The following is a 24,123-nucleotide window of genomic DNA, read 5'->3' on the forward strand; positions in this document are numbered from 1 at the left end:
CCATTGTATCAATCTTCATAAATCCTCTTATTCATAAAGTTCTTAAATATGGTTTGATGGAGTTAAAGAAATTAGAAGTAAGTTACAATGTTTATGTGTGTTACATTTTTCAGTCCCGAAGCCAATCATCTAACCTACATTCCCTACATTTTTGCTTACAGCCAGGATCTTGTAGGTCCCTTGATTGTTTAGGGCCACTCTTCAGGGATCTGAACAAATAGGTAAAAGTCAGTAGCTCCTTAAACACCTACCCGCCTGTCCTATTTTTTGCAAATTTACAATAACTAAACAGAGAATGGAAATCTAAGCAACTAAGAACCACTCAAATAAAAGAAATCATCATTGTTGGCAAAATAAACATTTTATTCCCAGCCAGAAACTACAATTCTGTTTAGAAAATTTCAGTGTAAAAGTCTTGTTCTAGAGAACATACCTTTTGCTTATTAGGCCAGGAACATGCTCTTGGGTCTGAGTTTTTTGGGCTGCAACAATATTTTATAATCCTTTCTATGAACAATAGATATATAAAAGGCCATAGAAAATTAAACTGAATGAAAGTTTTAATCTCACATATTTTAGCCACACTCTAGTAAATGTAGTCTTAGGCACTGGAAAGAATAGAATCCAATATTTAACTAACTGGCTCTTTAAAAAGCTTGGACACATTTATTTTTAGTAATAGCTCCAGGATATTTTCAGGAGGATGATCAAATTAGATACCATTTCTGATAGCCTACTCACTACAATGACAATGGCCTTCTCCACCTTGCTATAAAATTCCTTATAAAAATTTTCTGTGGGAGTAGATTCATGTCTTCCAACTCAGTACTGTCAAAAAGATATATCTTCCTGGGTGTCCCTGGTGGCGCAGTGGTTAAGAATCCGCCTGCCTGGGCTTCCCTGGTGGCGCAGTGGTTGAGAGTCCGCCTGCCGATGCAGGGGACACGGGTTCGTGCCCCGGTCCGGGAAGATCCCACATGCCGCGGAGCGGCTAGGCCCATGAGCCATGGCCACTGAGCCTGCGCGTCCGGAGCCTGTGCTCCACAACAGGAGAGGCCACAACAGTGAGAGGCCTGAGTACCGCAAAAAAAAAAAAAAAGAAAAAGAATCTGCCTGCCAATTTAGGGGACACGGGTTCAATCCCTGATCCGGGAAGATCCCACATGCTGCGGAGCAACTAAGCCCGTGCACCACAACTACTGAGCCTGCACTCTAGAACCCACGAGCCACAACTACCGATCCCGTGTGCTGCAACTACTGAAGCCCATGCGCCCAGAGCCCATGCTCTGCAACAAGAGAAGCCACCGCAGTGAGAAGCCCGTGCACCGCAACGTAGAGTAGCCCCAGCTCGCCGCAACTAGAGAAAGCCCGTGTGCGGCAACGAAGACCCAACGCAGCCAAAAATAAAATAAATAAATAAATGTATAAACTAAAAAAAAAGTTGTATCTTCTTAAGTCTGTAGCTTTTTAAGTGAGAAAAATAGCCAATTTCTGGATGCAAACGTTTATAGTTAGAGAACACAGGGATTTCTTTAGCTCTTCAAATGACTGTCTCCAGAATCATTACATCACATCACGTAATCTCCGCTGGTTGAGATCTTATTCAAGGTTTATTTTATGAATGCTTTTCTTAGGCTCAACAATTGAGTGCCAAATCAATTCACTCTCAGCTCAACTGCTCACACAGACTACCTCCAAAGTTTGGATTCTTTCAAGGGCTGCCAAGCCTTGACCTGAACTCTCAGAATATTCTAGTTCCAGAGGCAAGTGGTATTCCACATGTGAGTCAGGTAGAATTGAGCTGTGATAACCCTTCCATTTTCCATTTGCATGACAAGTACGAGGAAGCCCTGTAAATATGACCTTGACTCATTTCTGAAGTCCACAAAGAACACTGCACCCCCCAAACAAATAGAATCCTACGTCTGCTCTATAAACTTTACTTGCGTTAGGCTTCTTTGATCTCTCCTCCATCCAGGCAAATCCTCTGTGCTCATAAGGAACTCATCTAAAATTTCTCTTCACCAGCACAGTGTGGAACTCTCTGAGAAGTGTTTTTGGTTTTTTGTTTGTTTGTTAATTGTTATTTATTTTTGGCTGGGTTGGATCTCCGTTGCTGCCCACTGGCTTTCTCTAGTTGCGGTGAGCGGGGGCTACTCTTTGTTGCGCTGTGGTGGCTTCTCTTGTTGCAGAGCACGGGCTGTAGGCACGCGGGCTCAGTAGTTGTGGCTCACGGGCTTAGTTGCTCCGTGGCATGTGGGATCTTCCCGAACCAGGGCTCAAACCCACACGTGTCCCCTGCAATGGCAGGTGGATTCTTAACCACTGCACCACTAGGGAAGTCCAGAAAAAGTTTTTAAAATTAGCAATGATTTCAAGCTATGTAGTAAAATTGGAGTAGATGTCAGGTCCTTGTTAATTTTAAGTTAGGACCGTAATCATCAAGCAACTGCCCAGTGACATCTGGTAGAGGCCCATTTTATCACCAAGAATTAGGAAGAACACCCTACAGCTATCTCGGGTCAGGTTCCTTCTGGAGGAAATTTTTTCTCTTTAAGATAGAAAATTTTGGTTCATCCTTTTCCATTCTCACTTTTCTATAATGCCTCTCAGACTTCGAATTTGTATAGAACTATAAATGTAGGGATCAATATATCACTTTGTGGAAAACTCTTTGAAAGTTTCAAAATAGCTGTATGCTAAGGAAAAACATAATGGAGACAGCCATGACTGCTATTACTTCTGGAACTCCATCTCTCGGTGTATGGCACTAAATGGGTGTACAGTTTAGGCCCTGCTATCAAGAAGCTTACAGTCTATTGGGGAGATGGGATATACACTCCAAAATTTAAGGAACATTGCAAGGCAACACAAAAAAGATGACCCATGATAGCATATAAATAAGTAATCTTTTAATGACTAATGCACATTTTTCTAGGGTCCTTTGTCCCCCATAGGAGCATGAGTGGGTTAGCACTATGCCCTTACAGTATTTAGCCAGAAAAGAAAAGCAACGTTAAACATTATTAGAAAACGGTGTTTCTTTCTTCTGATGTTCATGTCTATGACTTAAACAGGATCATTCTTTGCTTGCCTTTTTAAAGCTTTCCACATGTCTCTTGTCTTTGAGAACAGGATGTGTTGTTATTGCTTTACTTGTTACATTATGCACTAGTGAGATTCAGGAACTCAATAGGGCATCCTCAGAAAATGCAAAGAATGATTTCTGCACTCTCCCACCACCATCCAAAAAAAAGAAAAGAGAATAGTGATATATTTAGAGTACCCACTAATAATGCAAAGCAAGGAGTTCTGACGTTTCGTTTAATTGAGTTATAAACAAGAAAACTATTAAATCCTGCTGCCGCCCCACTGATGCGTGTGGATGTGTGAATTCTCTCCATGTGTGTGCTCTGTGTCCTTCAGGGCACCCATGGTGGAGATGAATCACTAAGGTGTGTACCAGTCTGACAATCTTAGAAAGTCTCCGGACTAAAAGCCCAGCCCAGGAAACAGCATTTCATCTAGTTCCTGGTGTCCTGCTAATTGATCCGAAACCCTTCATTACTGTCTAGTGCAAAGGGCAACGTCGAAAGTGGGTATTTAGAAAGTGACTTGACTGAAAACAAGGCAGAGCAAAATGCCAGGCCTTGTGAACTGCAGTTGCTCTGTTCCTGTGTTGTCACACTGGTGCTAAGCTTGTGTTTTATTTCAGGTCACTTGGAGAGCCCCACTTATCCTGAATGGAGATATCCTTACCTACGAGATCCGCATGCCTGACCCTCACGTCACCATCACCAACGTTACTTCCTCTGTGTTCAGTCACGTCGTTACTCATCTGATTCCTTTCACTAATTATTCTGTCACCATTGTGGCTTGCTCAGGGGGTAATGGGCATCTAGGGGGGTGCACAGAGAGTTTCCCTACCCATGTGACCACGCATCCCACCCTGCCTCAGGATCTTAGCCCGTTGTCCGTGGTTCCACTAAGTGAATCGTATGTTGCCGTTTCTTGGCAGCCACCAGCCAGGCCAAACGGACCCAATTTGAGGTAAGAGAAAGTGATGGTGCTTTTGGATCTTGTTGCCATCTTCTCTCTCTGGGAAGGAAGGGAGGAAGGAGGCTTTTCCTCACATAGGAACGTTGAACTAATTCCTTATTGGATATTCCTCACTCGTAACATTTTTTTTATTGCAGTGTAGTTGATTTACAGTGTTGTGTAAATTTCTGCTGTATAGCAGAGTGACTCAGTTATACATATCTTTTTTATATTCTTTTCCATTGTGGTTTCTCACAGGATATTGAATATAGTTCACTGTGTTATACAGTAGGACCTTGTTCTTCATCCATTTTGTATATAATAGTTGGCATCTGCTAATCCCAAACTCCCACTCCATCCCTCCCCCAGCCCCCTCCCCCTTGGCAACCACAGGTCTGTTCTCTATGTCTGCCTCACTCATAATTTTCATACAGTTTCATCTTCTGTATCTTGACTTATATGGAACCATAAAAAGATCATCAAGGTAAAAATAGCATGATATTGTGAGGAACTAAAAACCCTCGGAACAACAATCGCTGTTCTCTAATGCTTCTCTACACAGCCCCTCTCTTGATTTTCAAAGTAGACCTTTATCATATGTTAAGCAAGCTTGATGCGTGTTCTAAATGACACATTTGCACAAATGTGCCTCAAAATTCTAAAGATAACACGATAATTTTGGGCATGTTATTATTATCTGGAAACTTCTAAAGCATGTGGTCAGGAATATAGATAAGATGAAAGAAAAGAACTGTGATTCTGAAATGGCTTTATAACAGCTTGACACTTAGGCAAGACTATGGAGTCGATAATATTATCATTGTTTATAAAGTATTGATGGTAGAAGTTTTAGGAAATCATTAACTTTATAAGCTTTTTGTAATTCTATTTTGTGTGAAACTGGCAATAAAGTTTTGGCAAATCTGATATAGAAGAAATCTAAATGTTATCATTTTACTGATGGTAGTAAAATGTGAATGTAGCTAATTGTTCCAGTTAGCTACGCGGATGACACTTGTGCCAAAAAAAAAAAAAAAATGATTATCTGGAAAAAAGAAAATTAAGATGTTTTCTTTACGTTTACACATACACCGCACACACTCGTACTGTGAGACAACCTGAATTTTGGTAATAACATTAGTTGAGATAATCCTGATCTTTCTGCTTATCTTTTGCTTTAGATATGAGCTTCTGAGATGTAAAATCCAGCAACCACTTGCATCAAATCCCCCAGAAGATTTAAATCTGTGGCACAATATTTATTCAGGAACTCAGTGGTTTTATGAAGATAAGGGTCTTAGCAGGTGAGATTACAAAAACTATAAAAACAAATGCTGACATTTAGTTTGGGGCATGTTGAATAGTTCAAAGAATCTGAGCGTCTTCATTGTGTGAGCCAGTTATGCAATGAAACATGTTTGCTTATTATCTGTGGCATTAATCATCGAGCAGCAACAGTCAGCATGTTTAATATTTGCCATCTTAACTGCATGCTTCAAATAAGCCTTTTGAAGTCAAGTTTGTAGGTGTTTGCGCCTTAACCTCTTGCCTTTGTCACGGCTCTAGCCAGACACGTAATGGCGAAATCTGGAAATGTTGAACGTGTTCAAAACGGGGGAACGTTTGGGCCACTTGTAGAACGCTTGCTTTTCCAGGAAATAATTTGCCATAAATCATTGATTCAATTCACAAAAAGTATTTAGTTAACAGGCTTGGGACTCGAAAGAATTCGATCTGGAGTTCGAAGAGATCAAGAAATGGGCAAATAGGCAATGTCAGAAAAGAGTACCCCACGGGAGAGTAAGGAGGCGTGGGTTTGGTTTCATCCTGTGCTGGAGGACTAGCTTTGTGGCCTTAGGGGAGTCACTTAACTTCTCTGGGCTTCACTTTTGTTGTCTATAAAATGAGGAGATCGGATGGGATTAAGTGAGGTCTAGACCTTCATGAATCAAGCAATGTAATCAAATTTGAAAAAAATCACAAGTATTCTTTTAGGAAAAGTTTCAAGACATATTGCTCAATGACTTTTCTATCAGGTGGGTTATGCTTCTAGACTCACACTGACTAGCTCTACTGTGAACTCTGTTTACAATCTGGTCTTGTCTCCCCTCTTCCTCTGCTGGGCCTCTGCGCTTCAGCCACGTTAGTATTGCGTCTGGCACCTCTAACAGGCAACACCCACCCTCAGCTTCTCCCCATAGCTGCCATTTCCCTCTGTCTACCGTCCTTCAAGTCTTGGCCTGAAAGTTTCCTAGAGCACCCTCTTCCTCGTCTGAATCAGCTACTTCCTTAATGTATTTCCATAGCACACCCCTTACAAATCACTGTTGTCTTTGTACTGACCTGGCTACTTGTCTGGACACCCCATTTTACTGTCATATCCACCATGAGCAAGGCCTTGTCTTCATGACTTCTCTATCACAATCCCCACCGTAGTGCCTGGCACACAGTGGGTGTGCCAATAGATGCTAAATGAAAGAATACTTTTAGTAATGTGTGAAGGGTTGGGTATTCATTGCTCTGTGCCCTAGGAATATTAACTGTGATGTTCTTATCTTTGGGGAATGAGTAAAACCAAGGAAAATTCTCCTGTCCATCTGAAAGGGTCCTGGTGGGAAAACATTACAGATACGGTGAGGTTCTTGAAGAGAGGCCGCACGTAAATCTAAGGAAACAATAGAATGAACCATGTAAAATTGCCATTTTTGTAAGCTAAAAAGGATCAATTGCTAGCATATCCTTCTGGTTCAATCTAAATTACCGTGGTCCCTAGACTCTTCTCCACTACTTTCAATTCATTAGTTACTTAATCCAGCATTGCTATATAATGATGACTTCAGTTGAAGAAATTCATTTTATTCAGCAATTCCCTTTTGTTTACTACATGCTGACAGGCATTGTACTAAGGAACAAAAGATGAATAGCATAGCCCTTGCCCTCAAAGAGCTCACAGTCTAGTGGAGAAAACCACACTCATACACACACACACACACACACACACACACACACACACTCATACATGTATTAATTACTATCATCACAGTTAACTACAGATACACCATCACTACCTAGGGAAATCATATGGAAAAGTAACTATCTGTGAACTCTAAGTGCCTGAAATATAGCAAAATATTCCAAAATAAAGAGGACTTGACTATCTAACATTACTGAATCTAACTTTTAACCGTGAGGTAGTTGGCAGAAAAACAGAATGAGACTCAGAAAGTTAATTTTGTTTCTTCATAGAAGCAATGAAAACTTATTAAGGAATTAGGACCAAGGCCAAAATTTTATTATTGAATTTTTAATGATGCTTGTAAGGATTTTTAATAAGTCCAAATCGAAGATGTAAGGGACGAAATTAAGTTAAATCCCCACAAATTAGATTGAAACATAAGTTGACATAAACATACTGATGACAGCTGCTTCTAGAAAGGAAGTATACATATAACAAAATGTGCTGAGGTGATATTTTGACTAGCCTCATAATATTAAATGTCAAGAGATTTTTTTTTTCTGCTAGCACTCGCAAAGACTTTTTCCAACTATTCAGATAAACCACTTTGACCCATGTAACCAGCTTGTGAAAAAAACAAAATAAAATAAAACAAAAACAAACAAAAAACCCCCACAATATGCATTTCTTTATGGTTTTTATATTTTATCGTTTGTCTGCATCACGCAGCGTGTGGGATCTTAGTTCCCCGACCAGGGATCGAACCAGGGATCGAACCAGGGATCGAACCCACGCCCCCTGCATTGGAAGCGTGGAGTCGTTACCACTGCACCGCCAGGGAAGTCCCTGCATTTCTTTCTAATATTCAAAGTGAATGGCATGAGTCTTCATATTGTGAAAAGAATTTTTCTAGACATCTACCCTTTGTAAGTCCAAAAGGCTAGGGGCCCCTCCTGCCCAAGGGGACTTGTCTCACAAATCTGAGAGAAAACTGGAAATTAGACCACCCGTGGGTGCTATGTGCTGTGCCAGTGTTTTTGTTCAAAAGAAGCGATCTTGTCTGGAAGGTGCAGTCAGCACCCACTTTAACTTCTGGCAGCCAGGCTTGCTGTCCCTGCTGTAGAGGGAAGGATGGGAGCAGTCAGCTTACCTTCCTGCACACCTGTGTTGCAGCCCCTTAATGAGCCTCCTCTTTGACATATTTTGTCTTACTGACGTATTTGTTTGACTGTTTGTGGGTTTCTTTTGGAGGGGAGGGCGGGGGAGGATAGTCATTGAATTCTGATGTCTTTAGGAAAAGTATTTAATTTCCTATTCTTCCCAGACTCACCTTTTCTCATTTCCTTCATAACTTACATCTACATAAACAAAGGAACCATTGAAGGGTTTCTGCCCATCTTGATCTGATCTCACCAATAGCTAGAGCTAGAATCAGCTTTTTAAATGGTACTTCTCTTGATATAAAAAGTAAAATTAACTTAAGTTTCACTGGGCATCCCTTTATGAATACATTTGTGAGAGTAAGTATAAATTGAAGTCAGTTTCCTTGGGCAAGCGGTCTCTTTTGGTTAGCTGTATGTTTCTAATATATAGAAACCACAACACTTTCATCTCAAATGTTATTATGTTCTGAAATTCAGATCATTCTAGTCTTCATTTTTTCCTTTATAGCTCCATGTACCAAGTAAAATAGTGAGCTCATATCCAGATAATTTAGTTTCAACAAAAATACTTCTGTTTTTTATGAATATCTTAGGTAAGGGATGATTTGGTCTGAGTTACCCAGCTAGTTGCCTAATTATTGAATTTTGCTCTGTCTGTGTAGACACAAACTCAGTGTAACTGTGGGTTTATACTACTTGTCAGTTTCTAACTTTTCTTCCTTAATCATTCTGTGCAAAGTGGCCAAGTTATGGTTGTTAGGGGAACCATAACTTTGGGTTTCCTGACATTTTCATCAATTGGAAAATCTGGAAAATGTGCTGTTGTCATCTGATGCTGCTGTGGTGAGTCAGGCTGGGTTTAACAAAAGGGTAGAGACCTTCATTTTAAGCATCAATCCACCCTTAGGACTTTCAGGATCTCACTGTGCCTTGGTTCCTGGGTGATCAGATAAAACTTCTGCAAACACAGTGATGGCATGAGCGCCTATCTGTTCTGGATCTGACAAAGGAAGAACAAGCTATGAGAAATAATAGGCTCTATTTTAAGGAAAATGTTGACTTGTAGATTATAATAACTTAGCTGCCATTGAGTTTATGAAGGGAGGCATGTTCTCACTCCTTTTCCTTTCAATTATCTATGAACTCCTACAAGTATTTCTTTATCAGTCTGGAAAGAGACTTTCATATGAGTTCTCAAGAATCCTCTAATTGCATTATCTTTAAATGAAAGGATTCAAAATTCATAGACCTTCATCTGGTTGTCAAAGAACGGTTGGACTTGACTCTTTTCAAGTTTAAATGCTTAAGATAAATATACTATAAAATCTAAGTTTGAGTCTTACTGACATGGATTCTGATTTTTTAACCTACAAAAATGAAATGTTTCAAACCCTGAAAGAGGACATAGTTTCTGGAGAATGGTATTCAAAAGAGTGTGACGTTCATTCCCCTTCTTTGTAATGAGATTAAATGTGCACAAGTAACATTTTCTGCTTTGCTAATAGGGAAAGACTGGGTCAGCTCCATGACACATGTTCTCCTATAACATAAACATGTTCAAGTTGTAGCTGTTAGGTAAACAAATTAACTTCATAAGCATGGAGGGTGAGTTAGAAGGAAGGCCTTTCTTCCGTGACCACCAATGTGAGGTAGAGCCTGGTATTTTCTTGCTTGATACCATAATGTGAGTAAAAGTTGGGTCTAGAAATGAGAGCCAACTTCTGTCAATGTTGGTGTACCATTTCCTAGCAAAGTACTTAATTCGAAATGAGCAAAAATATATCTGTTTCACATTTAACATGGGAGAGTCACGGTGCTCTCTTTTCATTGCTCTGAATTTACTTCATGCTGTCCTTTTCTAAGTGTCATCATATGAAAACTTACCTCAAAAAAGAAAATGAGGGGATTCCCTGGTGGCGCAGTGGTTGAGAGTCCACCTGCCGATACAGGGGACACGGGTTCGTGCCCCGGTCCGGGAAGATCCCGCATGCCGCGGTGTGGCTGGGCCCGTGAGCCATGGCCGCTGAGCCTGCGCGTCCGGAGCCTGTGCTCCGCGACAGGAGAGGCCAAAAGTACCGCAAAAAAAAAAAAAAAAAAAGAAAATGAACCTCTAAATCTGGGAGGATGCATTTTTCATAGGAGGTTTCATTGCCTAATGTTTTCTTCAAAAAAAAAAAAGAAAGAAAGAAATCTAGTTTATTTGTTTACATTTCTTTTTCATGTTGATGATATAGTAGAACAAAGACAGAAATCACAGCAAAGTTATTTTAGGTGCTGCATTCTGGTAGCATAAGCACAGATAGCTACAGGAGTAGACAGCTGCGGCTTTCACTCACAATCTAAAAAGTATCATAAGAACTTCCGACGGTGATCGATCATCTTTACTCTTCAATTTCCCAAAGCAAACATTTTCAGCAGCATTTTTAGGAAAACAAAAATCTTGCAGCAACAAATGAGTGAGGGAAAGAAAAGGTATCCACCATCAATGGAAAATCTAAACAATTACAGATTTAAGCAGTGGAAACAGTGTTACATTTTTGTTTGCCTATTTGTTTATTCCCACAAAAGGATTTGAGGGTGTAAGGAACAGTGTGCTCTCAGAGGTTTCTCAAATCCTCTGGTGTATAATGTTGTACTCAAGCATGTGTTGGATGGTGGTGGATATGAAGAAGAGTTGGTAGAAGGAGGAACTGAATAACCTGCATTTTCAGAAGCATGATTTATATTGGTGACAATATTGACACATGAATTCTGTTAGGACATCAGTAAAGTTGACACATTTTTAATTCTGATGAAAATAACCTGAGGCATTCTGTAGCTGCACTGAAGAATTGGTTTTATTGGTTCCCAGAACACATCAGACCCTTTCAAAGTACAAGCCTTCCACACATTTTGCCCTGAATAATGCTTCTTACTGGCTAAATTAATGTCTCCACTGGCCAAATTACTGTTTGTCATCAATACCTAGCCCAAATGTTATCTCCTCTGTGAAGACTTCCTGACTAGATTAGGTTAAATTAGATGCTCTGATGTATGTGGAAAGAAAAAGGAATAAATGAATATGTGTTTTAGAGGTTCTCATTTAAAAACATTTATCTGTAAATATGTATATAAGTATACACACGTACACACACACACACATACATACACACATACACACACATACACACACTCCAGTAGGACAGACATGACGTTCACTATGTTTAGTATCTGGCATGCTGTTAGTGCTAATAAATATTTATTAATGAATGAATGAAGTAATGGTGTATCAAACATAAAAGAGCAATATAATTTGTAAGAAAAAAAACCATCTTTCTAAGTTTCAGTAAGGATCATTTCTCTATTGGACAGGTAGATTTTCGTGGCACTAGCCAACCAAATCATATGTGACCTGAAAGTTATGAGACTGAATGCTTTAGGAACTGTGAGGTAGCCATTCATTTGTTTATAAAATCATCTCGTCAATAAACAGATTAAAAACTTTATCATCTGAACAGAATCGAGTTTTCTAATTCGAGTAATAACAACAGAACCTTGAAACGAGTCTCATTCCATAAATAAGATTTTAATATATATGATCTTTTACAAGGAAGAAATACCAGAGTCATGTCTATTACACAACGAGTTTACCATTTTCTGTGTGTGGATGAAAGGAGGGGCTGGAGAACGGTCTCAAAAAAATTAATCAATTAGGGGATAACTATTGTAACAGCCTCGTATTCCTAAATGGACCTTCAAACAGTTGGTTTTACTGGTTACAGCATAGGCTTAGCATAAGTTTTCATTCACTTAGCAGATTTCAAAAGCTATATCTTACAGGGTTTGAAATGGTACATTTTTCAAAATATGCCCAAGAAACACAATTAGTATTTAGGGAAGATATTGATTGATATACATATGTTTTGCATGAGTATATGATTTCAACTGATGGAGCATTTTTCTCTTAAAAGTATTTTATTATTAACTAAATGGAATGTCCCATCTGATATCAACACCCAAGTCTACCTAAAAAACTATATACTAGAGCAAATGCACAAAATACGTTAAGCAAACGAATACTTTCTTTTTTGACATGAATTGGTGAAATATATACCGACCCATGTAGTCAGACGTATATATACTTACTGACAAAGATTAGGTTTCAGATGTCATGAAAACAGTACATTTTAGTTCCTTTAAGGGAGTTCAAGATCCTATTCCTTAAAATTTTAACTTAACCGTGAAAATTAAAGAAAATGCAAAAGACAAATGCATGACATCAAGTGAAATGCCTACTGATTTCTCAATTCAATAAAATAATAGTGAATAGTGGAAAGAATTTAATATTAGAAATGAATAAACTAGAGGCCCACCTAATCCTCTTAACTAGCTGTGTGACTTTAGGCAAAGCCCCTTAACTTCTCTGGGTCTCAGGTGTCTTATCTGTAAAATGTAACAGATATTTCATTATTTAAAGCAGATAAACTAAAGTCATCTTTCACTCTAAAATGTTAACATTACAGTCAGCCCTCTGCATCTGCAGATTTTGTATCCATGAGTCAACCAACTGTGAATCAAAAATATTTGGGAAAAAGATTCCAGGAACTTTCAAAAAGTAAAATTTAAATTTGCTATATGCCTGCGACTATTTACATAGCATTTACATTGTGATTTCAACTATTACATAGCATTTATGTTATATTAGGTATTATAAGTAATCTAGAGATGATTTAAAGTACAGAAAATGTGCATAGGTTATATGCAAATACCATGCTATTTTATATAAGGGACTTGCGCATCCTCAAATCTTGGTATCCACGGGGTCCTGGAACCAATCCCCCCGCAGATACCAATGGGCAACTGTACTTTAAAAACGGACATTCCGGTTATATGTATTTATGTGGCCTAAATTTCTTCTATGCAGACATAAATTGTAGCATTTCACCATACCTACACTATGACGAAATAGCTTAAAGTATCACAGTAAGAACTAAGGCCCCACGGAACTTACTTACAATTCACCATTTCAGGGCCGCCTGGTGTTTTTAATTCCACTCGTATAAAGAACCACAAAAATGGTATCAGTTTGAAGCCATAAAAGTTACTAAATTTATCAAAGAGTAAATATGTGGAAGAAAAATTCAAATATTGCAGGAGAGATTAGGCATCCGGACTCTAGCTAAATTTCTTTTAAGCCATTTTGGGAAGTAAAACACAATCAAAAGTATTTTACCCAGGGAGAGAGCTAATGAAGCCAAGGTCACTGGCTCAGTTCCCATGTGAGCCATTAGCCGTGTTTCATTTGACGGTCACACACTTGCTACCCCCTTAACCCCGACTCACCATCCTTCACAATTGCACTAGTGGTCACAAAGGAAATTCAGCGAGACTGTTTGGATGCGTAAGCCAAAATCTCTCCCCTTTGCCAGAAAAATAACTCAAAGGTCAAGCCTCAGTGATATGGCCTCATCCAACTATAGATGGATCAGCTGACCATTGTGTTTGTTATTATTTTTATCATCATCACCATCATTACGATGCTGGCAGCATCATGGCTAAAAGAGGAAGCTCTGGAATCAGACTGTCTAGGTTTGAGTCTTTACTCTCCCACTTACTAGTTCAATGACTTGGACAAGTGGTTTAACTCTTTAGGCCTTATTTTCCTCATTTTCAATGCAGGTATTATAATAGTATGGTGAAGAATGAATGAGTTAATCATATAGAAAATTCCTGACACATATTAAGTACTCAGTAAATACTGTTATTATTATCTTTCCGTTGTCATTGCATGTAGACTATTTAGCACTTTCTAGAAAGCATATGTATGAGTTTCCTAGGGCTGTTGTAAACTAATTGAGTGGCTTCAAACAACAGAAATGTATTCTCTTACAGCTCTGGAAGTTGAAAGTCCAGAATCAAAGTACTGTCAGGACTGTGTTCCCTCCAAAGCCTCTAGAAAACAATCATTCCTTGCCTCTGCCAACTTCTGGTGGCCAAAGTTGTTCCTTGGTTTATGGCAGCATAACGCCGACTTCTGCCCCCAACTCCTCACAGACAGCTTCTCCCTGTGTGTGTCTGTGTCTCTGTAACAAAATTTCCCTCTCCTTTCTTTTATAAAGATATCAGTCCTTTGGATTTAGGCCTGTCCCATATCCAGTATAAACTCATGCTAACTTGATTACACCTATTTCCAAATAAGGTCACATTCACAGGAATCTAGGGGTTAGGACTTAAACATACCTTTTGGGGGGACACAATTCAACCCACTATAGCATCAAAACCAAAAGAAAAGAAAGAAAGAAAGACACAAGGAAAGGGGGTAAAGCAGAGAGAGGTAGAAGATCTGTTGCTAGTAGTTATTTGGGGGAAATAGAAAATAAATAGCTTCAAGGAAATCACTAATTCTTTACCTATAGCTACAATGTGGCCGAAGCCAAGCCCTGCAAAAATACCTTTGGGCCATGAGTGAGAAACAAGGTAAGGCAAGCGGACCTCTTCTACATGGGTGGTGGCAAAACGCTGTAAAACTCCTGACGTAATTTTGGCTACGGCGCCCTCCCTCTGTTGTCGTGACTAGTAAGTTGTGACTTACTGAGACAAATTCCCTGGGCCCTGCACTGGATGTGAGGCATCCTTGATGATCTATTAAAACCCAAAAAAGGTGATAATCTGAGACTAGTGTTTTCCCTGAGGACTGGATGCCCCACAGGGAGGGTCATGTGTTGTACAATGTGCTTAAGCAAGTTCTCAGTCTAAGCTGTTGTCCAGTCAAAGCTTGCCTGCGTCTGTAAATAGTATTTTCCTCCCCAGGCAGTCTGACCCAGAAAAGATAGCCTGATAAGTCTTCTGCCCAAAAGAGCCAAAAAGGATGAGGAATCGGTGGCTTTAGCCCATCACTGATTTAATATATGGCATCACCATGACGTCACCATGTCCAGTTTTCTCCTCCCAGAAAGCAGTGCTCGGTTTCTACTATATTGACTCAAGTAAATATGTTCTCACAATGGCAAGACACAGCTCACCATAGCAAAACCCTCAGTGGGAGAAGGCTGTATACTTGGTCACAGTTTTAGGCTTTAATTTAGGGGTAGGAAGCACAAGTATAGGAAGAAAATGGTGATGAGGGATTCTGATATTTGAAAATGGTTGAGTTGCCCAAAAGAAGAACATAAAACTCACTGGATCAAATTCAGATAGAAAGCTGGCAGGTTACCAGATGCGTAATTGCATGTTGAATTGAGCTATAATCCTCAGCACTTCTGAAAACAATGAAGATGTGCAAAACGATAAACCACATTTGTTTTAAATAGCAGTATTTGCTTAGCATTGCTAATAACATCTTTTCTTAACACTCTGGTTAAGGCTTGAGAGTTACAAAAATAATGCTACCTTTTTTTGTGCAGGGAAGAAAAAAGAAAATGTATTGGGGGGAGAAAATGGTGCATCCTATGGGGGAAAAATCTGTATTTTGCGAGGAAAAAGAAAATGTGTCTGCTTTCCGGAAAGATAAATTTATGTATGTATTTTTTAAAAACAACCTTTTAGGTTTACAACATATGCGTATAAGGTCTTTGTACACAACAGTGTGGGTTTTACACCAAGTCAAGAAGCAACTGTGACCACGTTAGCCGGGCTTCCGGAGAGAGGAGCTAACCTCACTGCGATTGTTCTCAACCACACGGCCATAGACGTGAGATGGACTAAACCAAGTAAGTCAGCTTCTCACATCTTTATTTCCCTTTCCCATATTCGTACCAAAATGAATTTAAAATGGACACATTAAAAAATGACAGAAACAAAAAGCCAAGTTCCCTGTGCTATTCTTCCTCAAAGGAAGTTCTCTCTCCTACTTGTCCATCCTTCTTGGGCCTTCTCTTCCTCCTTCCATTCCTTTTGGATGGGGAATGTAGTTTTTGTCACACCAGTTGTGATAGAAATGTCCATATGCTAATTTGATAGCGATATAATATTGTGTACTTTCCTGAAGAGAGCTCTGCCCCCATCTCATAATTCATCACTTATCAGCAAGATCTATTTACTAGGATTGCAGAAGTATGATGGTTTTTTCCAAGTGAATTGTCTTCAGCACTGGTAACAGCCAGAATTCCAGCTTGATACAGGAAAAGGAAGCCTGGCCACCATCCCTGGACTTGCCACCATCACTGTTATTGCTTCAGTAACACTGCGGTTCACCCTGGGCGCATTCAGAACACAACTTTATAGGCAGTTAGAAGAGCTCACATATGGATATAATCTGTTCCTGCAACTTTAGAAACCACAATAATTGAAATTTCAGATCTGGTTGGTCAGTAGAGTAGCATTTCCCAGCTGATCTGTTAATTTGTAGTGATCCATTATCACAATCAGAAAAAAACCAGACTGACTGTATCATGGAACTATGTATTGGAATCCTCCTTAGAAGCATCACTTGAGGTCTGGCAAATCGTTGAATCAAAACTTGCTAGACTATTACCAAATATTGAGAAATATCTGATTTGGAAATCCCCAATGAAAATATTCGTTTTGTAAAAGTAAACTGTATCTACTAGGGTAATCATCTACTAGTACATAAAAAGATGTAAAATGACTCCAGCTTGGGCAATCATAACCTTCTGATTTTGATTTTGTTATCACTTAAGACGAGAAGTGCTTCCTATTTCACTTAGAACATCTTGAGTGAATTTGCCCCTGATATGTTATATCAATTGTTGATTAAAACCAGTGTTAGGTGACATTAATTGTAAATTAGTACTGGTTATGTCGATCTACATTGCCACTAAATAAGCCATTTTTACCAAAATACTATCGCTCTAAGGTTTTTGTAAGGTTGCAGATTTCTGATGATCTGTGTCACCTCTACTGGGATCTCTTAAACCACTTACATGGAAGAACATAAGTTAATTGATGGTTATGATTACCTTCTGAGACACCTCTGGGAAAAACTACAAAGTTTTTATCTGGAGATGGATTTTTATGTATAATATATTTTCACTCATCTCCCTCTTTCTATTTCACCCTCAATACCTGATTCATCTTAAAAACCTACTTAGAAAGGTGGACGCCCTCCCCCGCATCTGACATTTGAATACTTCTGTTAAGATCCGGCGGCTGAATTATCACCAGTATAGGTCCTTTATGTTATAATTGCATGCCTGAAGTAAGCGTGCTTATAAAAACTGACAAACCTAATAGATCTGAAGCAGCTCACTGAAGTTTCATTACCTTGGTAAGCTGAACCTCTGACCTTCAGGATGTAGGTAATGCAATCTGCTGTTATTTCCATTCATACCTTAGAAATCTTTCAGATAACTATTTGTGAGCACAAAGGTTAACTCTCAGAAGAGGGTCAGCTCTGTGAAAGTGTGTTGCATTATCATTTTCTTCCTTCCTGCAACCTGCTAAACTAAGTAAATTAAGTAGTCACTCCACTGTGAAAGGGCCACCTCTTTTTTGCAAGTTTAATTTCAATTGTTTTCCTGATTTGTAGGATAAAGTTGGACCTTGTCTAACACGCTAAAAGGCACAAAACTATAGGTTGAAAGTCATGAATAAGCTTATGAATATTTGCTTATTAAAAACCATAAAATATATTTTTCAAACATATTCTTTCTTAACTATGACCCTCCACATGGGCACACCATTTGGATAGCAAAATATCTCTGGTAAATTTTTACCACAGCTTCACAGAAATAGGTATTAAAGTTTTAGAAGCACCCATTTTAAATGTTTGCATCTCTGTGTTGATATCATGTGAGGAAAAAGCATCCCTGCATCTGTTCAGTTCATTTTTACGGCAAATATTCCAAACTGGCAGCACATGGACCATATTTACTCCCGTCCTCCGTGCATTGTTTTGCCAGCAGCATTTGAAAAAAAAAAATACTTTGCTAACATTTAACAATTAGAAGATTTCACATAAAGATGATGATTTTGGATTGATCTGAAAGACCCAATGATTAGGTGAAACTCTTCCCACATTGCTGAAGGGAGAATAATCAGCTGGCACTGGTTTCCCCTTTACACAGGCTGCACCCTCCTATCTTCCTGGTCCCTATATAGACATGAGGTTCTTATCCATGCTTTCCATAATGAAAGATAATAGTTCCACCTAAGTGAAACACCATGACGATAAATGATATTAGTGGGGGGAAAATCCCACTTTTATAAGAAAAGATACAAAAATACCTTCACTTAAATTGTTTATGCAGCCCTAGGAGTTAGAAACTGGTACTTAATAACTTACCACAAATTACAGTCAGTAGCACTTCTCACACTCAGACTTCGAGCTCACATCCCATTTTCGACTGTTTCTCCTGCATTTGTCCTTAATGCTTATTAGCACTTTGTCAAGAGTGATTTAGTGAGATCCTTCCCATTTTGACTGCTCACTCTAAAATAAATGGAGAAAAATGCCCACGAGGGAAGGGGGTAGAAAGGCAGTGCCGCTTCTGAGGTCTCCTCGCTAACGAGGTCATTGACAGCCGGAAAAGAGCAAGAAAACACTGGAGGTGGTGAGAGAGGAAGGAACTGAAAAAGAGGAAATGGAAAAAATCATCCAAGGGCTGTCCACTTGACCATCTGTCAAGAGCTCCCCCTGACCTTCAGACGTTGACATCCTGTATCATATCCTCCTTATCCGTCTCTCCCCTTCCTTTTTTCTTCCATCTTTCCTCTTTCTCTTTTCCTCTTTTACTTTCCTCCCTCCCTTTCCTTTCCTTTCCTTTCCTTTCCTTCTTCCTTCCAGGAACATTTTTTTCTGACTTTTTTGTCGTGGGCCCTGGTACTACAAAGACTAATGACGTAACTCCTGTATTATAATATCTCACTGAACTCTCCAGAAAATTTGTAAAGTATGAAGGCATCACCATTAAAAAAGTTTTAATCCACATAAAATTTAAATCCACATAAAATTAAATCCACATAAAAAGCATCTGCCTCATCTTGCTCTCTTAACCAGAAACCGCTAGATTTTGTAGCTAGAAGAATTTTTGACTTGTCGGAACTTACCTTGTTCAGGTGGCAATACGTATACTCATTCCAAATCTCACCTCTTTTGAAAGCACCCACCATCATTGGCTCACCTTGTCCCTCTGCTTCCCCTCCCATCGCTCCAGTTACCAAAACAAATAGACTGGATGCGCCTTTTCCACTGGCTTTCTGCCTGTTCACTTGTGTACCTTCTGTAATCTGACCTTCTTCCCTTGCATTCTACTGATTTGGTCGTCTTGAAATCATTCTCATAATGGCCCAATCCAATGGTCTCTTGTTAGTGCCATCCTATTCTGTTTCTCTGTGGTAGTGGGTCCATAAATGACCCCTCCTTACTCAAATTCTCCCTCCTGTGTCACCAGCTACTCTTGTTCTCATCCCCTAAAAACTTTTTTTTTTAAGTTTTTACAGTTTTATTGAGAAATAATTGACATACACCACTGAATAAGTTTAAGGTATACAGCATGATGGTTTGATTTATATATATTATAAAATGATTACCACAACAAGTTTAGTTCTCATCCATCATCTCATATAAATATAATAAAAAGTATTTTTTTTTCCTTAGGATGAGAACTTTTAAGACCTGCTCTCTTAACAATTCTCCTATATATTATACAGCATATATAACAATTTTCCTATATATTAAACTATCATCATCATGGTGTATGTTGCATCCCTAGTACTTATTTTTTTTAATTTTAATTTACTTTTTTATACAGCAGGTTCTTATTAGTTATCTATTTTATATGTATTAGTGTGTATATGTCAATCCCAATCTCCCAATTCATCCCACCTGCGCCCCCCCCACAAAGACTTTCTCAAAGTTCCTCCTGAGTATTTTTCACCCTCTAACTCTCTTGTTGGTGATTCCATCTAAGTGTTTTAAATTTGCCTAACTAGAAAAGTGGCAAAACTCTGTGAAGCCATATGAAGGAATAATTTTTAAAATAGGCTTTGGAATCAGGGAAACTTATGTTTGACTCCCAGTTGCAGTCTTTTCTAGCACTATGACCTAAAACAAGCCACTTAACTTCAGTATATCCTAGTTTCCTAATTCAGAATACGGAGATATAATAACTGCCCTAAAATATGATGATAAAGATGAAATAATATATGTTTAGCACTTAGTAATCATTTAGTATTGGTATAAAGTATTGTTCTCTCTCTAAAATGTTTGCAGTGCTTTCAACAGCATTTTACCAAAAAACTTGGAGAGCCATTTCTTTTGTTTGCTTGCTTTGGGTTTTGTTTTGTTTTATGTTAATCATTTAGAGTCTTTTTTTTTCAAAACAAACTACTTTATATAGATGTATAGTCGATTTACAATGTTGTATTAGTTTCAGGTGTACAGCAAAGTGATTCAGATAGATAGATACATAGATACATAGACACATAGATAGATAGATAGATAGATTCTTTTTCAGATTCTTTTTCATTATAGGTTATTAGTGAAGCCATTTCTAATAAAAAATTGGGACATAATTTTGCAAAGCATTCAGGTAAAAGCATGTCTACAGTAAGCTGAAGATGGATAAAGACCAAATCTCACTTTATAATTACCTGACTTGGGTAGAAGGTAGAACTACTAACCACTGCTAACTCCCCTTTTCCTTTTAGTGGTGGTGCCGCGTGTCCACCAATCTAGACTACCTTTACTAGCCTCCTTTGCAGTTCGTTGTGGCCATGTGACTGTGTTTCTGCCAATAGAATGTGAAAAGAAATATGAGTCTTTTGGGGTCATAACCACAAAACACTAGGTACATGCCTATCTGTTCTCTCTTCAACCTCTCCCTGGACTAGACTGTGGATGCTGCAGTGTTCTCAGTTTCAACTCTGCAGGCATGGCCAACACCCTAAGAGATCCAAAGCCACATAAGAGAAAGAACCTGGGTTCTTGAATGACCACACAGAGCACAATCTGATTCACTTACTTTGAAGCTATTGTGTGAGTTACAGATTAACATTTATTGTATTTAAGTCACTTTATTTAAGGGCTTCTTGGTTACAGTAGCTTAGCTAACTAACTCTGTCCCTTTAAGAGCAGGAATGATCTGTCCTGTTTCCATGGCCAAATATAGAATGATGAATAATTAACACATTTCATATACATTTCCTTTAAATACAGTTTTCTCTGGAAGGTTATTGATTGAAAGGAGCTGGAACACAATGAGAGGCTAAAGGAGCTGGGGGCAGGGTGGGTTCCAAAATGCAGGTATTTGTTTTAGTTGCATAAACTAGATAGAAGGCATCTGATATCTTGCTGGGAAAAATAAGGAGCCTGGCTTGGATCATAGCTCAAGAGACTCTACCCACTTCTTCATGTGAGCAGTTTTACCCTCAGGCAGAGTAAAAATTTTCTTAAGAAGTAGTTGTGATAAGTTCAAGTTTTCCACGAAGTGCTTAGTTGATGACACAGAGCTCTGCACAATAGAACTTGGGGAACTGGACTCTCATTTGAGAATCTGTGAGCAAGAAAAACACTTTTATTATAAAATAGCCTTAATAGGTTCCTTCCAAGTTTCTATATTGGAACAAACTTACCACCCACTGAGCCTGCTGAAGAATTCAATCCTAGACAAATCAATTAGGAGACCTATTAAGTGGAATGGTTTACTGTAATTGCTCTAGATCAGGGCCACAAACTTTTTTGTAGAGGCCCAGAGAGTAAATACTTTAGGTTTTGCAGGCAATATACATTCTCTGTTGTAACTACTCAGCTTTGCCATTGTGGCATAAAAACAGCAATAGATAACTCTTATGGGCACTGAGATTTGATTTTCACGTGTCGTGAAACACTATTATTCTTTTGATTTTTTTCCCAACAATTTAAAAGTGTAAAAACCATTCTTAGCTCACAGGTTACATACAAAGAGGTGGCAGGCCAGATTTGGCCAACAGGACAGATTTCACTCATGGTAAAATCATGAGTTTCTTGACTCCTGATCTAGATGATAAAGATCTAGAGGACATAACTGATATTGATAACAATCTCTAAAAATAATCCAACAGCATATACAGAGTGTAATCCTTTTGCAAGAGGACTTTCAACCAGCCCATCTAATAACTGTTTTAAATTATTTGGAAATCCATTACCAAGGAGAGGGGCTTGTTCTAGATTTGAGAATTTTCTATGCCTAAGACCACATTTCTGACCTGTACATGGAGAGCACCAGCAAAAATGTCATTTAATAGCAAAGATTTTATCCAAAGTTTACAACCCTCTTCTTCAACTCACTGAGGTTGACCTGATATGCTACAGTTAGAGCAATACCTACTTATAAATGTCTGTGGTCTATAAAATATGGGTTACTGAGAACAGGATTAGAATACCTGAGAAATATTTCCCAATGTACACATATTTAACGTAATCTCGTAGGAAATCCTCATACCATCCTGCTGCTTCAAACACAAGTTGGTATTCATAGCTTAACTCCAAAGTATATGTATAACTCTACTTCAGATATTCACACTTTAATTTTGAAGTAAACCTGGTGACCACAAAAACACTTCAAACTCAAGAAGTCTCAAGTGAAACAATACCTTTCAAATCCTCCATCCCATAATTACTCCTATGTTTTCATCTTGATTCCTAGGATTCACACAAGACCCAAGACCAAAACTCGGACTTTTATCTATATCTCTTCCTTATCCCTTTCTCAACTCTCCTGGGTCATTTAAGGACCTTGGCTCTTTCCATGTGGTGCATCCACATTCCTTCAGGCCTTGAGATCCTTCTCTTGCTGGGAAAACTAGAGACAATCAGAGATGGTCAATTGGTCTTTAACATCTCGGTCCAAAAATGGCACAAACTGGCCACATGACCTCACCCAGATGCAAGGAGCCCAGGAAATGTAGTCTACCTATTTGACAAGAAGAGAGACACATGGGTATCGGTGAGTGCTAGGGATTTTTACCACAACTTTTCTGTAGTGATTTTTAAAGTTTAATTGCCATTTAGCCCGTTAATGCTGCTAGTAGTTAGTGATGTCTTTCTTGATTTTTCTGTGTCTCTCTATTCTATGTATGATCAAGAATTTAGTGTAGTGTTACTTTCCTAGCCCTTCTCACCTGCCACTTTCAATGCTTGGTTTATAAATTATTATATAATCATTTTACATAATTAACTTCTCTAGTTTTGATATTTTATCATCAATTCTTAAACTTCCCTAATCTTAAGTTCTGGATCTTGATTCATTGTTTTGTTTTCTAGATAACATTATTGGAAAATTTTTATAATTAAAGTTAAATAAGTTAAATAAATGAGCTATATATTCTCTTAACTTCTGCCTAAATAAGAACATTTGTCTGTTGTCTTTGCACATTCTCTTAATTTTTACCTATATAAGAAAATCTTTCTGCTGTATTTGCACATAAATAATGACTTAGCTGTGTATGAATTCTTGGATCAAAATATTTTCCCTCAAAACTTCTTGAAATTTTTCCATTATCTTCCAAATTTGTTGTTCCAGAGAAGTCTGAAACTTGCCTGATTTTTTTTTCTCCTTTGTAGACGATATTTTAATTTTTAGTTTATTTGAGAAATGTCATAATGATCCATGATATGCCTGTGTTTGGGTATATTGCCATTATTTTAGCCAAAACTGTATTAATCTATTCAATTTATAGATATAAACCTTCATTTTGGGTCAGGTTTTATGGGATATTTTATATCCATGATTATTTGTTCCATTTATTTTTCAAGTTAATTAAATTTTTTTCATTCTCTGTTCTCAATATCTAAAATTTTGACATTCACTGATTTCTTCTTAGTCATTTTCCTCTTTATTTTTTTCCTGTCCTACATTTTTAACTCTGTCCTTTTCTGCTTTCAATGTGGATTTTAATTCTGCCATTGCTTTTTATGTTTCCTTACTTTCCTTTCTTATTTAAGAAGGTCATTTAATATCTTCATGTCTTCATGTCTATCTTTCCACAAAACAGTCACGTGTTTCCTAGAGCATCTCTTGCACAAAGGCATGTCCCTTTTGTTATTTT

The 24,123-nt window shown here is 38.3% G+C and overlaps 1 protein-coding gene across 1 annotated transcript in view; it reads left to right on the forward strand.

The window, feature by feature from the left end:
* The window catches only part of USH2A (usherin), a 791,707-nt gene that overhangs the window by 506,207 nt on the left and 261,377 nt on the right, over positions 1 to 24,123 (forward strand). Inside the window, exons 41-43 of the mRNA XM_065876328.1 lie at positions 3,716 to 4,050; positions 5,220 to 5,342; positions 15,682 to 15,845. Coding sequence (XP_065732400.1) covers positions 3,716 to 4,050; positions 5,220 to 5,342; positions 15,682 to 15,845 — 622 coding nt within the window. The remainder of the gene's footprint in view (positions 1 to 3,715; positions 4,051 to 5,219; positions 5,343 to 15,681; positions 15,846 to 24,123) is intronic.

This window comes from Phocoena phocoena, chromosome 1 (assembly GCF_963924675.1).
Source record: "Phocoena phocoena chromosome 1, mPhoPho1.1, whole genome shotgun sequence".
In the NCBI taxonomy this organism is placed as follows: Eukaryota; Metazoa; Chordata; class Mammalia; order Artiodactyla; family Phocoenidae; genus Phocoena; species Phocoena phocoena.